At 40.1% G+C, this 18,716-nt stretch overlaps 1 protein-coding gene and 1 long non-coding RNA gene across 5 annotated transcripts in view; both read right to left on the reverse strand.

Moving 5' to 3' along the window:
* Positions 1–13,682, reverse strand: part of cyth3a (cytohesin 3a) — a 36,201-nt gene extending 22,519 nt beyond the window's left edge. The window contains exon 1 of one of the 4 annotated variants that reach the window (XM_049015841.1): positions 13,649–13,682. In XM_049015841.1, coding sequence (XP_048871798.1) covers positions 13,649–13,667 — 19 coding nt within the window. In that variant the 5' untranslated portion in view covers positions 13,668–13,682. Of the gene's footprint in view, positions 1–4,160; positions 4,365–11,569; positions 11,902–11,969; positions 12,010–13,648 lie in introns of those variants that run through there. The other 3 variants (XM_049015839.1, XM_049015840.1, XM_049015843.1) reach the window with 3 other exon arrangements.
* A 1,666-nt stretch (positions 13,683–15,348) lies between these two features.
* On the reverse strand, positions 15,349–16,705 carry LOC125743144 (uncharacterized). The gene is made up of 3 exons (XR_007398291.1): positions 16,365–16,705; positions 15,737–15,879; positions 15,349–15,640 (listed from the first exon to the last, which is right to left on the reverse strand). It is a non-coding gene; the product is annotated as an uncharacterized LOC125743144 (long non-coding RNA).
* Between the last annotated feature and the right edge of the window lie 2,011 nt (positions 16,706–18,716).

Here is an 18,716-nt window from a genome sequence, read left to right on the forward strand (position 1 = left end):
CCAAAATTTCCTTTTGTTGTCTAAACAATGTCAATCAAAGCAGAGGCTCTGCTTTCCCATAAATACAGACCATATCATCATTCTAAAAATGAATGACATTACAAATAGGGCACTGCAGTTTAAAATCGCAACATTCCTTTCTGTTAAATAATTAAGATTGATGGATATGATTCATATATGATGATTTTGCATCGTATATGAATTATTGAGTTTGGGGGGGAAACAGTAGGGTAAAGATAGGTCCTTCATGTTTTTGGATTAGGACATAGTACAAAGCAGGTAATCAAACTGAATCAAGACCACAGCACTCTGGGTACTTCTATTTTTATCAGCTGAAAGAGAAATAGATCGTAAACAAAAAAGCATGTATGTCTGGAATTGCTCCCTCGTGTTCCCTGTTGCCTGTCTGCTTAACATTTCAGTTGGCAAAAGCTGGCTTTGTCCCACAAGTTGTTCTTAATGTGTGACCAAGTGAGCGAACGCGCAAATGACTGCACTGTGATGAAACTGCATTTATCTCCATCCCCAGGATGCACAATCTGACCCATCCTCTGCTTAACAGACAAGGCTCTGGATCACTGCAAATCTGGGTGAATGGTTGAGTAGATGCAAGGTAAATATTTTAGAACACACTCTATCCATGCATCCATTTTCCACAACCCGCTTCTCCTGTGCATGGTTGTGGGGGGGTCTGCAGCATATCGCAGAAACCTTAGAACAAACTCTACGTATCATAATTTTATACCAGCATAGATTTAGCTGAGAAGCTCCTGTGAATTTCAAGGTGCAATGTGAAAAGTTTACAAATCATTCGATTGCAAAAAAGGCCAAACCTCAAAAAAAATAATTGAAAAAACAAGAAAACAAGTATTCCTGATGATATAAGAAAGATAGATTTATTTGGAATGGAAATGATTTTCAGAAATTTAGAGACCAGACAGATTAATCGACGTGAGGGTTTTTTTTTTTTTTTTGCTTGGCAGAGGCTGGCTGTATGAAATATTTATCAAACAAGGTCATCATGTTGGAGAACAATTGCAGACAAAAACTGTTTTCGTTAATACTTTTGTGTAGCAATAGAGACTTTGATAAATTCTATATGTGTATTCCACAAAGCGAAGGGGTACCCTAGGAACTAACCCATTGCTATAGGAAAAGTCTGTGCTCTATGTCATGTACAACCAGAAGAGGTGGTGCAGAGAACTTTCATAGCTGGGCCGATAAGAACGCTCTGGTTTAGGTAAACTCTGGTTTACCTAAACTCAAGTTTAGCTAAACTAGGTATCTACATTCAGCTCCAGATTTTGTCTATGCACATTATGTGTTCATGGTTAAGAATGAAAACTGGAAACACTATGACTGTTAAAATATGATTAGTATTAATGAAGGTTAAAAAAAACTTTATGAAATATTTCTTGCGTTAAGTCAGGAAATTAGTCTTCTGCCTTGAGTTAACACTGAGGGGGGAAGGCACACACGTCGCAAACAGCAGCAACACTCTAAAGCAGAGCGTCCGCTTGGGAAGATGAGCCCTAACCACTGACAGTGCAAATGACAGTGAAAGATAGTTCCCATGATTGGTCATGTCAGGTATATATGAAGTATGTAAGCATTAAAAAAAAACGTACTTGAAGGGGGTCATCTTAGCTTTGAAATGCAGTAAACCTCCATTATAGCTTATATTTCCAAAACAACGTGGGTTAACTTTGCATGCAAATGAGGTCATTGAGCATTAACTCCCATTTCAGTCATTTATTTATTTAGTTGACCGTATTACACTGACGGGGGCGGCATGGTGGTGCAGTGGTTAGCACTGTTGCCTTACACCTCTGGGACCTGGGTTCGAGTCTCTGCCTGGGTCACATGTGTGCGGAGTTTGCATGTTCTCCCCATGTCGTCGTGGGGTTTCCTCCAGGTACTCCGGTTTCCCCCCACGGTCCAAAAACATGCTGAGGCTAATTGGAGTTTCTAAATTGCCCATAGGTGTGCATGTGAGAGTGAATGGTGTATGAGTGTGCCCTGCGATGGGCTGGCCCCCCATCCTGGGTTGTTCCCTGCCTCGTGCCCAATGCTTCCAGGATAGGCTCCGGACCCCCCACGACCCAGTAGTAGGATAAGCGGTTTGGAAAATGGATGGATGGATGGATGGATATTACACTGACCTCCCAAACAAGCTAATACTGACTGTTTAAAATCCTTCTCCAAAATCATCAATACACTTCACTGTTCATACTAACATGTAAGGAACTCATAGACTACAACACAATCCCAATTCCCCCCATCATGACATCTGAAGGAGGAGGCATATGACCCAGATGAAGCTTTTGGCTGAACAGAAAGAGGACTTTACTGCACTGACAAAGAGGGAACTGGAATACAAAGGATTGCGAGGAGTCTAAAGGTGGGCAGGAAGGACCATCGAGGCGGGAGTGGGGCAAACCGGCACACGGGGAGCACTGCAGGAGCAGGATATACAACGAACAGGGAGAACACTAAACATCCGCAACAGCGCCAGTGACCAAACTGGGGAACACAGTGAGGGCAGGGAAATATAAACATTGAACACAGTTAACAAACTGGAGACAGGTGTGGATGGTTAAGACATTAGGGCTGGGAACAATCACGTGATTATGGTATGGCCAGTGACCTCTGCTGGCCAAATGGGGACATGAAGGAGGCAGATCATGACATTAAGCAGATGACTTTAAGGAAACATGATAGCTCCTGATTTTGTCTGGGTGGAGAGCACTTCACAAGAACAATGAATGGATGCCAGACGTCACGCACATTCATGCACACAGAAACACACGTACACACTGAGAGCTGGAAACACTGAACAGCAAATATCTAAACCCCAGTCTGTCTCTTCTGTGGGTATTCATCAGTCAATTAATTCTAGGGAAAAATACATGAAAAACCCTTTTAGACTTGGAATTAGAAGGATAACCTCTTCTATATCCAGAACTGCCTCTTTAAACCCAGGAGTGGCCTATAATGTCCAGAAAGGTAAGGATGAAGTATAGCCAGGACTAAGAATTATGCCGAGTACAGCCGGATGGCCTCCTCGCAGACATTTTTGGGTAGCCTCTATGCCTGTACAGTCCAATTAATTTTAAATGACACAGTCAAAAACTGAAATTCCTTGTCAGGGTTAAAATTCTTTAATGGGCGTCACCGGCATGGTTGGTCACATTTACTTGACGCACGGATACATTTGAAAGATTTATTATCGTTTTTGTCCCGGCTGCCTAATGAATTGTGCTGCAGACAGTAATCAGTGATGTCGCGAAAATGGAAGGGATGGAGAAGCTAGTTAGCCTGCAGTGTAATGCCATCACGTGAGACGCTAGAATAAAAAACATCCGTCTTCTGCTCTAAGGGCATAGCTGCAACGGTATTCTTCATACTTTCAAAAAAGCTAATTATCAGGAGCCCACAAAGGTCTATACAACAGTGGTTACTCTTAAAACTACAGTACATCTCCCTGGGCTTTAACATCAACATCTCATTTGTTTTATTAATCAGCCTGTGTTCACTGTCCTGTTCTAGCCTCTTCATGTTGTGGAGTTCCCCATGTGTTTTAACTCCATTCTCCAGACCGAACATGTCAACCAGCTACACATATCTCCAAACCCATCATCTGCTGACTGTCCTAAATTCACTAACCTGATCCCACCAGTTTCCTGGGCTCAGAAATGAGTGCCAGCTGGCTGGAATCCCCACGTACCTCACTGCTATTAACCACAGTGTCATCGCTAGCTGCCAGACCGGAAGCGGGGGGATGCACACAGCTGCGGACGGCTGCTAACCCTAACCCCATTTGGCTCTGTACACCCAGCTTTCATACGTGTCTTTTGGGCTGCAAGAACTGCATCTGTGGATGGACTGCAGATCTCTAGGCACAAATGTGCCTGGGGAACAATCCAGCCCACAAGTTACATACATCAACTAATTTCATTTAAATGCTAAATGATAAATCAGTCACTTAGACCCAGCTGTGTAATTTAACATAAAACTAAACTATGCAAGTCTGTTAGGTATTTCATCATTTAATTATAATAATTAGCAATACTATAAATAAGCTATAATTATATGATTACATATTGTTTATGTGCATTTCAATATATAAATAATAGCATACAAATCACATAATTACCTACCACTGTGCCATAATGTTCTGCTCACTTCCTCTTAAAGTGTTCATTTGAGGTTCAGGTTCATTTCTCATTAATAGTACAAAACAAAGTCTCTTCTTATGAGGCCACAAATTTAATCGGAAGAAAGATGGCAACAAATAGCCATGCTGCATTAATGCAATGCATACGTGTCCCAGCAAAAAAGGATGCAAATATTTCCTGGATTTCCTGCAGGTTCACTCATGTCATTGTTCCAGCCCTGCCTTTTCCTCCGACCTTCTCCCTCTTCCCCTTTCCGAAAACCTGCAGAGAATAAATCCTTGAACCACGGGAATGGAAACACTCAGAGGGGTCGCCTGGCTTTGAATTCTTCTCAGCGCATGACTTGGGACTCTGGAGACTAGCAATAAGTCCGGCTTCCCGTTAGGAACAGAGACAAATAACTCCACAGAACTCCAAAAGTTCCCCTCAGAAATGTTGTATTGTTTGCCCACGCATATTTGTGTTAAGCCCAGTAATTTTTTCTTTTCGTGGAATATTCAGAGGACATTACGCTGGTCTGGACTTAGAGACAGCTATGCAGAGATGGCTCCTCCAAGCAGAATGTGTGTAGTTCACTACAGCCATCAATACTACTTAGTTAGCCCTTTCAGAATCAAGGAAAACATCTCCGAATCCTCCAAAGTATTTCTCCAAAATTAATGCCATATGCTGTACCCAGACAACAGTGTGCAGCAGTCATTTATGAGGCACTGTCAGACTGCCTCCACTCATGCCTCAGTTTTCTGCTCTCATCTGAGGCTAGACATTTTAAGGAAGAACTTTCAGCCAATTGCAAGCCACCAAAACTGTGGTATAAACTCATAATATGTGCTCTCGCAATGAGCAGATTTTCTTGGAACCTACTCAAAAATTCGAGCGAAAATCCACCGCCAGAAACCAATATTTAAATGAAACTTTGTAAAGGCATGGTTAGCAGATGCTGAACAGTTTGATCATTTTCAAAAATCACGTTACAGGAGGTCACAGGCCCCTGCTGGCATTCTAACAGTCCAGATCCTTGGCCATGCACCATCCACCCTCTGTAGAAAACAATCTCAATTATGACCGTGCGACAGTGTCAAAACCATGGAGGCATCAACCAAGAGTCAATGAATCACAGACAGCAGAGGTCAGACGCAGAGCGGCTGGAGTCCGAGACCAGCCCTGACACCAGATGATATTAATCGGTGGGATGGTGCAGTCCAGGTTCCTGCTGGGCCAGGGAAGGAAGCAGCAGAAAAGATGATCTGGGGACAGCCAGGGCTCATGCAATGCCTACTGGCTGATGGCAGTTGGAGGAGGGGCGGAGTCCTGCGCATACAGAATAACCACTTTGTCATTTGTTTTCATCTTCCTTAGTCTGAGAACCCCAAAGTCTGACACCCCAACACAGCAACTATCTGCCAAAATACAAAATGTGTGGGTGCCCTATGGGTAATTACACCAGCTCCACACGTTCCTGGCTGATTTAGTCACAGAACAAGGTCATTCTCATCTCCTGCCCCCCTTTCTACTCCCGTAATGCAGAGCCGTTAATAACACAAGCGAAGCATTCAGCTACGGTTTCACTTCCCCTTTCACAAACACTAAACATGTCTAATAAGTAAATATTTTTAACTAATTGTTTATGTCTGGCAACAAAAACACCATTCACACGTATACGTGCAAAAACTGCTGCCTGGTACCACAGAGCAGAAAAAGCGATTTCGGCAGCTCGAGGACAACGCAGCTGCAAGCAAGACTGCAAGCATCTCTTTCTCGCTTTTCCACGGCTCAACAAGGACAACAACGCACACTGAAACCCAACCGATCTTTTTTTTTATGCCCATTCAAATTCAAGTTATCCCAAAATAAACTTACAGCTGTAAACATTAATGAGCTGTGACTACTTTTAGCACAAGCAGCATTGCATTTTCGCAACAAATACCAAACATAAAATGATCGCAGGCAGTAGTGTAAGCGTATTAGTAAATTCTATGTACTTTCCAACACCCTACTTTCTGTCCTGCTGTTAGGGTTATGTTCTGTACCATCCATGCGAAGAAGTGTTCTAGCTGGAAGAGGATCTAATTACCTATTATGGCCCTTTAGTTGGGCCCTATTTCAAATTATCAAGTGAACAAATGAAGCTGAACAAATAATGCCCAAACTTTGACCATATGCTCAGTGTCTCCTTCACACTGGACTGCAAAACACCAGGGAACGCTCTAAAGCAGTTTCCCAATCCGGTCTTCAAGGACCCACAGACATGTTTTTGCTCCATCCTAGCTCCCAGGAGGAGAGGGAGCAAAAGTGTGGACTGTCTGGCAGGGTGCTGGGAAGCAAAAATATGGACCGACTTTGAGTCTCAGAGGACCAGATTAGTAAACACTGCTCAAGAGCACTTTCTTGTGAATCTCATATATTGTTTTTTTTTTCCCCAATTCAGAAATACAGCAGCATATTTTAAAGGCTCACACCAAAAATTATATGAGGCGCAAAGTGCAGTTAGAGAATAGCATAATTTTATCCATCCATCTTTGAAACGCTTATCTTGAACAGGGTTGAGGCAACATAATTTCATGTCTTGATAATAAAATTTTATTTTAATTTATGCTCCTTTTCATGTGCGCTAATATTTTTTGAACGGCCAATATGTTTTATTCTTTGCCATCATTGCCACAGGCAGCCCTTTGCGGCCTTAGAGCTGAACCAACGTGCCTTTTTACCCAGATTCTCACGGCCTCACTCCCCCGACCATTTGCCCTCCTGCGGCCTCAGAAGGTCTTGATTGACTGTGCTGTGGCAGAGCCAGCTGGGCAGTGTCACTGCTGCGGGGGACGCCGTTCCCAATGGGGGACTGTCTCGCATCTTCCCTCCGTCCCCCTGGTTTCACATCCTGGCGACTGATACGCAGTACAAATGGCAGCGCAGCACAAATCAGGGAAAGAGGCCAAATGTCAAGAGCACATTATGGCGCCCAGTGCCATAGCAGAGCACTGATATTCATAGCAGGGGAAGCAGATGGCACCAGAAAGTGATTCATCTCCAAACCCAAAACACAACAATTCACCTTAACTAAACTGCCTTTAAAAAACAATGTGCCACTTGTCACTGTAGGGGTAATGGGTGCTTTTTTCCAGACGGTTCTATGACCATTATGGTGCCTGCCACCACTGGTGCTTGCTAATAAAGAGGAAAATCGTCTGATGTCACTCTATGGATTTTTCCATCCAATAAACGAGCTTCCCTTAGCCCGCATCACCGGGCCACTTCCTGTTCTGATGATGTCAAACACATGGGGCGGCCATTTGGCCGCAGAAAGCCAAAGGAAACACACTGAGCCACTGAAACATTCACTTTCGACCACAAATGTCAATGCTGATGTCAATGATGTAACCAGCAGGTGGTCACGTCAAGTCTGACAAAATGAGCACTGTTATACATGTGCTGCAAGAAGAACTTCAGTGGGAAAGTACATCCATAAAGACATCAAGAGAAGCCTGTTTAAACTACAGTACTTCTAGACAGTCATCTGTACAGAAAAGACCAAATATGAGAAAAAAGAACACCGTAAAAGCAGTGAACCGGTAATAACGGAATACTGTGCTAATGGATTTAATGATAATTTCATTAAATGATTACTAACAAAAACAAATGTTTTAATTATAAAATTCAGTCTAGTATCTCTATACCAGGCAGTGTGCTTCACAGAAATATTGATCATGAGTCCACAATCTTCATTACGTGGTCAAAATTACGGTTCAGTGGCTGCGTTAGCAAAGGGGGCTTCACTGTACTTAGATGTTCATCTTACCATGAAGAGTATATAGAGCATGAGAAGGGTTAAACACAGAACTAGAGACAGTTCGGTGAAGGAGGGAGCACCCTGTGTTTAAATAGGCGATAAACACATTTCGGCAGAATTACGTTTTTTTTCCCTTTGGCAATAAAGACACATGTTTACGTGCAATGATGGTTTCCCTTTTAAATCTTGGAACAGAGAAGATCATCCAGTCCACCGGTCACTTATATAGCCTGTCTAGATATTAACGGGAAATCATCTTTAAAAGAAGAAACAGGCTAGTGTATCATGTCGCAAATTCCCTGTGTTATTGTTGTTGAGTCGTATTCATGCATTTTCATGTATAAATAAAAGGATTCGTGCCCTGTAATCCTGTCAAATACTGTACAGCGGAAGGCAGCTGGTCTTTCAACTACTGCTATGTCTCCCGCATGCTGTGCATTTTTATGCTCTCACTTTCACCACCACAGAATAATCATTTTAGATTTTTTTCCCCCAGTGCAATACAAGTTTTTGATCTTTGCAGACTAAACATTGCGTGGGCTTCCCCTTTCCCCTACACTACAACACACCAATACAATAAGCTCATTATGACCAAACCTTGTGTAGTTTATTATTATCAGCATATGTAATAGACTGGAAATGATAGATTCATGCAAGAAATCCTATAATTTGCAATATGTTAAACTTTCAAAATGAAACAACCCTGCCCGTTGAGTGTCAAATTTGTGAATGGTTATCAGGTTAGGAATTTCTTGAGATGTTTCTTCCAGCATGGATGGAAAAGCCTCCAAAATGATGCATCACCTTTAGACGGAGGCTGAAAATGTAGTTTCATACTCAATGCTATAACATAACCGTTCTAAACTTCATTAGCCTAATGAGCAGCCGTCTATAACAGTAACATCAAAACTGCTTACTTAGGTATCAAAAGCCTATTCCTTCTGAGGTATTCTACAGATATATGGTAATGTTTGTACAACTATTTACTGTAGGTCTGATAATTTTATATGTCACATATTACTAGTATTTAGAGCTAAGCTCTTTCCTTGGGTATTTAGAATCACTTCAATTGCTTATATGAGCTGCTTCATATCACGTGCTTGTTACTTTTTATCTGAGGCCTGTAAAGACCAATCAAATTTGTTTCTGTTTCTTACTATTACAACAAAAAATAAGTTTATTTCAATGTAGCATTTCTGTTCCAGGAACCTTCTATTTTGTTTCTTCATGTTCAATGTTTCAGTCCATCACACTGTTTCTATACTCTGGCTGCATTTGATTTATTTCGCCTTAACAATTAACAATTTTTCGTTTTAAGAACGTTCACCAAACATTACCATTATGGTACAGAAACAGTCAAAGTATCCAACTACAATGTAGCAACAAATGAAGGTTCGAGGCTGAATAATGCATTCGCAGTGTACACATGTTGCGCTTTTATAAAATAATAGTCTTATTATAAAATAATATTTTTCAACATGAATTTCATTAGACGGATGTTCATGTAATAATGTCACTGTGCTAACATTGACAGAACCTCTATTAAAATATAAAATGTGGAAATAATGTTCCATTAACGTTACAGTAAGAATGTTCTCTGCCAGCTTTGAAAAAACCTTCTCAGCTAAAGTTCTGGGAATGTTCCCTGTTAGCTGGGATCTTACCTTATTAACATAAAGGAAGTCCAGCTCATTAACGGAAAACTTTACGTATCACCAGGGAAAACACATCTAATTATACACAGGCAATCGTGAGAACTAAGACAGCCATCCAACGTAATCCACCAAATTTAACCCCTCTTTCAAAAAGTTTTCAAACCTCCTACTTGGAAATTGTCACTTCAGACAAAACCACTCAGTTATTTTCAGTATGATCCTGTTAGCAACCAAGAAGCTGTATATTCAGGGTGCGTGTCTTCGGTGAATCAGCATATAAAATTCTATGAATCAACAACAAAATCCCTGACAGGCAATGTTTTACTTCTGGTGACTTTATGCCATTCATTTCAGCCTGCTTTTTAGATGCATACACTGATCACCGTTATAACTACCCTGCATCACAGTTTACAGTGCAACAGAAACACAGCTGGCTAATCTGTCACGTTCTGTATTTCACTCATGGAGGCTGCTTCGGAATGATGTGATCTGATTGGCTTTTTACCAGCATGGAGGTGCACTTAACACTGTTAAAAAACCAGTACATTACTTTTATCTACATGTATACATGATTACACCCCTGCAAAAGATGAATGGCTACACTGTATCTTAATAGTTAAAAAGATAAATATGTTATAACAAAATTACTAATAATGCCAATGAACAATGGAGTATTTCTGCCATTTTACCACATTGTTGGACACATCTGGTGAGGTCACACCTGAGCTGACTGACCAAACGAACCCTAATATGACTATTCACTTGTTTTTTTTTTTTTGATATCTGTTATGTTGGTAAATAAGCAGAGGCCAATTCTGGATTTCAGATACAAAACTCTAAGCTATTGACTCCTCATTAATGTTTAATTTCTCCTTCTTTACAAATGATTTAACATTAATACACTAATCGATAAAGATAATAACACTATTTTATAACATTATGCATAAAATCTATTAAAAGAATTGGTGATGAATTACTGGTGAAGAATTACATCTAAATATATGGAAAACAGGTACATAAATACATGCAAATATCACTATTGTGGCCTGTTTTAAAAATGCTATTTTTTATTTATTAAAACCAGTTAAAAAAACAACACACCACTTTTTACATGAACAAATACATGGTCAAATGAGTATTTTTAAGCAATGCTTACAAGAAAAATATGTATTTGAAACACACTCTAATTGACTTTAAATCTCTTTTTTTATTTGTCATTGGAGAGCTAGCTAATTCAAGCAACTCATCCCAGTAACCCAGATCTTAACCACAGATATCCCACTTTCAACCCACCCAACACTTTCTACTCAGTGTGACTCCTGGAAATGTTGCACTACTGGACATTTCCTTATATAAGACAGGAACATCTTCTGAAGATGCAAACATGAAGATCCAGTTCTACATCCCCAAGTGTCACCATGTGGAAACTGACAGCATCTCTGATAAATGTCCAAACTCCAGTGTCCTCTAGCATTGTAAAGTGAGGTAATATAACAAATACAAACCTCAAAATGCCAAAGATAGACGTGTGCCACAATGCATGGAAGATTACCAAATCCAGCTCTGCATTTTAAATATGCCTACAGGTGATTACTCAGTCAGTCTTGACTTAATAGGCATCAGCGAAACCAAAGAGCAAAAAACTTTTGTTTTAAAATATTCATGCATAATTATATTTAATAGGTAGTTCACAAAATGTGCGTTTAAAGCAGGGATCAATAGGAGGCGAAAGTGTAAAAGGCCTATTACAATCATTATTATAAAATGTAGAATCATAATAGATGTCTCAACACTATAAAGTGTTGATAGTAATGATCTAAATAAGGATAATTACCAGAATGATCAACTTCTTTCTACCATTCTCGTGCCCCCGTATGTAGTCTCCATATGCACTTCCAATGGCGTTAACAAAACATTACATTTCATATAGAATGTAACGGTTGGCTTACCGTGATTGTCTTCGTCCATAATTTCTGAGGGAAATAAAGCAGTCCAAATACGATAACACAAAAACTTGGAGGTTAATATAATATAAGACAATATATCAGGTATATTTTGACAGCACCGCTTACAGTGCGTTTACAGATTGTTTTTCCAAGATTTTATCGATGTGCATAAACGTAGAATAATCCAAAACAAAATTTAAAGGTCCATTATGGATGTAATATAAATATGTGGGGGGAATATCAATGTATTTCAGGTAGCAGTTGGTATCCTAGGCGAACGAGCCGTCCGCATCTCCCGACGACTGGCATCTGTAAATTCTCATTGTATGACCGTCCGCCCGTTTGCACGGCTCTCCCTAGACGTCATCGGCTGGCCCCGCCCACCGCAAGACGACCGACAAACCTGCTCCAGAAACGTGGAAATGCATTTCACAGTGCTCCGATACACCTCGCTGTATGAACATGCGCTTCAGGATTCGACGACCAAAGATTTATTTGCCCTGCTACTAGGCAACACATACTTCACGCCATATGCAGCTAAGGAAAAAAAAAACCTGGGTGTACAGGTCGTAAATTTAATTACAGCTACTAATCTCAATAAAACCGTGCAATGACCTTATACAGTTATATGGCTTTATAGATACATATTGGGCTACACTAATTTATAAAATAATTATTAAATAGCGGTCTCGAGATAGTCAATGGATCTGTTCTACTTATTTCTGAATAGTGGCATAGTCACAAAGATTTTTATAGCCTAATACTGGAAGAATCACAAATAAATGCATTCAGTTTTTATCGATAGGAAAGTTTAGTGCAATTAGGCCTATATTTATCCACTCATTTTCTATAACCGCTTGTCTTTTTCAGGGTCGTGGGGGGGCCAAAGCAGGGGTGCACAGCAGGGGACACCCCAGGATGGGGGGCCAGCCCATCGCAGGGCACACTCACATAACATTCACTCACACATGCACACCTACGGACAATTATGCAACTCCAATCAGCCTCAGCGTGTTTTTGGACTGGGGGACCGGAGTACCCGTAGGAAACCCTACAAGGACACAGGGAGAACATGCAAACTCCGCACACACAGAACCTGGGCAGAAACTCAAACCTAGATCCCAGAAGTGCAAGTCAACAGTGCTAACCACTGCACTGCCGTGCCACCCCTTACAGTGCTAACCACTGCACCGCCGTGCCACCCCTTACAGTGCTAACCACTGCACCGCCGTGCCACCCCTTACAGTGCTAACCACTGCACCACCGTGCCACCCCTTACAGTGCTAACCACTGCACCACCATGCTGATCCAGCCTATATTTCAATTTAGTTTCATATAAATGCAGTTATATCATTTGTTGAAAAAGAATGTACATTTGAGTCTGCAACTGAGACACAGGACAGAAATTAATGAGGAAAATAAAAACAGATATGCTGTTATATATGTCGCCTGTAATGAGAGACCAGTAAGGCTGCAGGACATGAGTGAGGAAATGGCAACATTATCTGGGATGTGTTGAAAAAAAGTTTTATTACTATTGCTTTATATAACTGGCAACGTTTGATTTGATTTTCTTAAGTGAAGGCAATGATATATAATTATATTTACTTACAGTAATAATATTTACTTGAAATGTTAGGGGTTTGCCGAGGGAGCTTTCCAGTGTGGAGATTATACCTTCCTACCCTCATCCAGTAGGGAGAATGAAACAGGTGTGTGCTACTGGCTTTAATGTGCCATACTTCATCATTCATAGCTGTAGCCAACATTAAGAAAGGAGAAGAATGAGTAGTTTGTCCAGTACATAGTTAATCTATGAAATGTAATTCATACTATTTTTCTAGAATACCATCATTTCTGTGGTATAATATTCAGTGTAAATCTAAGAGACCACAGGATAATTTTTTTGAGTTATTTCTCAATTTCTGGGTGTGTGTCTGTGAATAATATATATATTTTTGCAAATTTTTAGCAGTGCACTTCACACCTGCGGGCCACTTGAGGTCATCCTCCAATTCATGAGAAACTCTCAGATAACTTAATGGTCGTCTCTGGCATTAGAATGTCGCTTCTGTCCTTTACCTGGCTGGTCTTCAGTCATTTTCGGTGTCTCCTGCTTCAGTTTCTTCTAGTGTTCTGCTGTCTTGGAAATTTCAAACATAGAATCAACCTGCCGCTCAGCGTAGCCTTTTGCCGGCAGAACTATGATTAAACAAGGATTTAAAAATGTAGATTTGTTATAGAGTGTTATAGAGTGGTCTCAATTTTTTCTGCGGCTGTATGTTAAAAAATAATGAGAACGTATATAATAGTGGTATGCGTCACGGAAATATAGGCCCAATTTAAATAAACACCCATTAAAGATACTAGATGATTGTGATCCTTTTAAAAATGAGTTCAAGGTATAAATTCCTTAATAATGTAGCTGGGTCAACTTCACAGCATCAATCAACTAGGTTCAGACTGCATGTGTAAAAAGAGGCAGATAATTCATTAAATTTGTGCAAATTTTTAGGCCCTCTGGCCCTCAAATGCAAAGATGTGTGCAGTTGTCTTTCTTAAATAGAGCAATTTTTAATTAACACACTGATTACATTACACATCTGTTTATTTAAGTAGCTCCCATAAATAATGATCATGATTATGATAATGTTATTTAACTTCTGACAGTTTGAAGATGGCCTTACCATGGGTTAAATTCAAAGGTTTTCCCAATGTGAGAAAGAAAACAAGCTACATTGGGTGTATTTCAATAGTGAGGGTATTAGATAGTAGTGAAGAGGCCCGGCACACCTATGCAAGCTGGGACACAGGCACCATAAATGCCGCCCATGATTTCGAAAGTCCTGACCTGGGAAACATTGCAACTGGACTGGTTCACTCTGGGATTAAATATAAAAATTTTTGCTGAGCTCTGTAGAAGATTTCAAAGAACGGCAATACAGTATATGCACAGTGCAAAAAGCCCTTCTCACTGAAGAAGCATTCACTATCAGCATGTGGAGTACCGAAATGAGTGTGCCAGAGTCTCAGGAGTGAATCACTCCAAGTTAAATATGTTTGGGAGTTTCCGTGGGGGGGGGGGGGGGGGGGGGACTGATCACAAGTTTCCAGTTCTTAATTCCTCAATGTATTTTGAGCAGTTTTTATATTAACATGCTTTAAATTAACTTGTGCTCTAGTATGCTTGACGTTTTAGATTGTTCCATGTTCAGAATTGTGCAACCTTTACAGGAAACTGATGTCACTCGCCACACCCGAAGATCACTGCAGTTATACAACTGAGCTCTATTCTTGTTCAATTACTCAACCCACACAGATTTTTATGATTTAAAGCCTTTTCATGTAGATACTATGAAGAGACGTGGACTTACCTCATTCATGTAACAGAAATGTGTACTAACAGTTAAAGTCTGGGTTGAAAGCTATGTATCATCTTGATGTTTGACAGCTCATAAAAGAGGAATATTCATTATTATTTATTCAAATCAGCACAACTGCAATTCACAAAACAAACCATCACCAAATATCTAATATCGTTTGGTGCAAATGCCCCATACATAAAATGATTTTATATCTGCATATTGATATTACATAAATATTCTAAAAATGTGCAAAATATGTTTAAAATGCAATATTAATATGTGAAGATTTTGAGCATTATGTTTTCCTATTTGAATAGCAAGAAGTAATGGGATTAAAAATAGTTGGGCAAAAGTGATATTAATGAAATGGATGACTGAGATCTTAGGATCGGTCTTCTCAACCATTTGGTGGCCTTGGCAGAACCTCTGTTGTGTAAGTTTCTGTCATTATGGAGATCCTTTTTGATCCCACATACTAACCTTATCATTATTGCTTTCTTTTATACTACAGGGTTATCCCCTACATGGCTCTCTCATTTGACGCACCAGGTATGTAATAAGATGAGTTATCATTTATTACTTGCGTAACTTGTGAAATATGTAACTGAATGTCAGTCTTGTCTGCATAAAATACTGTATCAAATATGAAGAGAGATATATGCATCTTCCAGGAGACAGTGAGATAGGGAGTGACACCATTGTCATGATGCTAAAAGTAAAGAGAAATATTTATTGTAATCATAAAAAATAATAGATATAAATAATGGACACAACACCCCATATAATTTGCTCTGAAAATACTTACAACAATAATTTATGAAGAATGGCAGGTGACTGAAGCATGAGGGATCTTGCCAAACCTTGATATCCTTTCTGCACCATCAACAGAACTCTTTGCCTTGTGGACAACTCTGCACGCAAAGTGTCCCTCTCATTATTAGGATGCCACTGCAAGGACACGCAGTACTAGGATTAGATTAAGAGTCTGCTGGAGTTGAGGGAGGCAGCACACATGGATTCAGTTAAAACATTCCTGTCTCTTTGGCAAGGAAGCTCATTTCTTCCTCCACATAATTCTCCAAAGGGTAAGAATAAACTGATCTTTTTAATGGACAAATATATCCGTCTGTTATTGTTATTTCGACATCAGACTGCAGAGCAGAGACACGTGAGACATATTAGGTAAGGGAAAACATTATTATAATTCTATCAGAAGGATGAAAAAGACAAAACATTTATTTCTTATTTTATATATATATAACCTGTCTTTTATATTATACACATACATTCAAAACATTGCAATTAGATACAAAATAATTTGTGAAGGTTTTCCCTAAATTTAGCAAGAAATATGAAGAAAAACTATTTTTCATTTGAGCTTTCACTAAGAAGGAAAGGTGGATGAAATGCAAAGGGGAACAGTAAAGACTTACTGCGACCTTGAAGATTTTTTGTGTGAAATATGGACAAGGTTGTAGTCAGGAGCATTGGAAGCCCATCAAATGAACGAGGCTAAAAAGAAAGAAATACATTCAAAGCTCCAACCGGTCTTTTAGTTTTATCTATGCTTTTCTTGTTTGTGCTTGTTTACTCTTTATCCTGTAAGTTAAGTGTAATTCTGCTCATTTCATCAAAATAATGAAAAGAAGAACGGGAGTGTGGCATATCGTGCATTTTAAGTGAGACTCGTGCTTATGAAAAGTGAGGGAGCAGAGTGTCTGAGATGGGGAGAGAGCGGGGAACTGGAGAACTGGGGCCTCCAGACTGGGGGAGAGTTTCCTCTGTGCAGTGCAGATGTCCAATATAGTCCAGGAAACGGTCTGTTTTCACACTTTTCCCCTCATTCGAATTTCAAGGGTGGGGCGTTGAAACAGACCTGAATTAGACTCTTTATTTTGGCTTTTCAATAAAGGCATAAAATGTTCAAATTAAAATATTAGATCTTAATTCATTGCAGGCTGTTAACCTCCACATTTAAATCATTCCACCGGTCTACAAAGAAGAAGTCGTGTCTGAGAATTCCCTGCTCCGTGGCAAAAAAAAAAACAAAAAATAGGCCACATGCTTAAGAAATTCTATGGTCAAAATAAAAAACGTTGTAAGTTATTTTGTATCTCCTGGAACAACTAAAATACAAGAAAAACTCTCCTATTCTACTACCGTAAAGTATTATTAGTGGTAAAGCACTAATAAAGCAATAGTTTATAGTTTATAATTTCATGAAGCAATATTTTTTTCGGTGAGTGCATAGATATATATATAAGATATATTCATTTTATTCAGAAGGAACTGGCAACTAATGCAGTGAGCTTATGAACTGCAGACCAAGGCCAGCCAATCTGCTTTGCCAATCTACTTTTCAGAAAAGGTCTTTTTGGTAAAACAGAAGCTGAGACTGGAAGGGTGGGACCGGAGTCTGTGCTTGATGCTGTTCCCAGATGTAGCCGTCACGCAGGAGTACTTGACCTCCTGTGCCCAGTGCTGTATGGAGGTACTTAAGTATGCCTGTGTCAATGTTTCTCTGACTGAAAACAACATCTCTAATGGCAAATAAGCAAATGAAGAAATCAGTTGCCGCATGCTTGAATCTGATATACAATAGTGTGGCATACCGATATCAGGGCAGAGCCTATCAGCAGACCAAGGAACGAGGCACCCCTATGTGATTGGCTCAGTCAGCCAAAATCCGCCCCTTGCCCTCCATGCTCCGCCTCCCTCGGCCACAGGAAATCCACATACCAGGTCACAAGGGCCACGCCGAGCCCCTTCCCAGAGTATACTCACTGCTGCCTTCTTTCTGGGAAGATCCCCTACAGCACTAGCTTCCTGGTGAAACTTCCTTTGCATATTTCTGCAGAATCATCAAAGTGAATCCAGCAGGATCAGCTATACACATATGGTCGATCCGCATCAAGCCACAGTGAAATCTAACCCCAAACTTCCTCAAAATGTGCAATTGCTTAATTTTATCATTATTAATGTACAGTGCTGTCCGACTTCTCATAATTTAGACTACCCTTTTCGCCAGAAACCATTTGCCGCCTATTACAGTTTAATAAGCCTGTTACTGGCTTAGAGTCTGTCATGTTAAACTGAAGCATGACACTTGCTTAGTGCAAATGCAAAAACAGAATAGTAACAATCTTAGGGTGTTGAACATTTATCAGGGCATAGGGAACGCCCTTAAAGCAGGATGTATGACCAGTGTAGATGTCAATCAGAGGGAGATGATGTCACTTTTCCCGGGCCAATGCTCTGAGGCCATAACCCCAACATTTCCCATTTCTCCACACAGCCCTCTTCCCCTCTCCATTATTGTAGCCTTAATGAATTGAACAATCCTTTATTAACACCGTCAGGAAATCAGTGAGTGTTTGATGCATATCATGCATATCATGAGAGTGTTTCACAGTTTTTCTGGAGTCCCGTCGATGCTTCTCCCTTTTGCATACCATGAGGATGACATCAGTGCTTCCTGGAGAGAAGGAACCCATTCCTAATCATAACCCAGTGTTCTTTCAACCAATGGATGATGATACACACTGTAAAGTCTGTCATCAGTAGGCAAGTATATCTCTCTGTGTCCCTGTGTAGGCTGGAAAGCTGTTTGAAAAACTGATAGATGCATGTCTGTTTCTGTTCCTGTAACACGTATCACTGATGCTTTCATTGATGTGCAACATGCAAATTCCATATAAAGTTCATGCCTCCGGTGTTCCATGCAAACCTGTATTGGCTCCTCCTTTGGAAGATGGATGGATGGACAAATGGAAGTTTACCTTCAG

Source organism: Brienomyrus brachyistius, chromosome 5 (genome assembly GCF_023856365.1).
Source record: "Brienomyrus brachyistius isolate T26 chromosome 5, BBRACH_0.4, whole genome shotgun sequence".
Lineage (NCBI taxonomy): Eukaryota > Metazoa > Chordata > Actinopteri > Osteoglossiformes > Mormyridae > Brienomyrus > Brienomyrus brachyistius.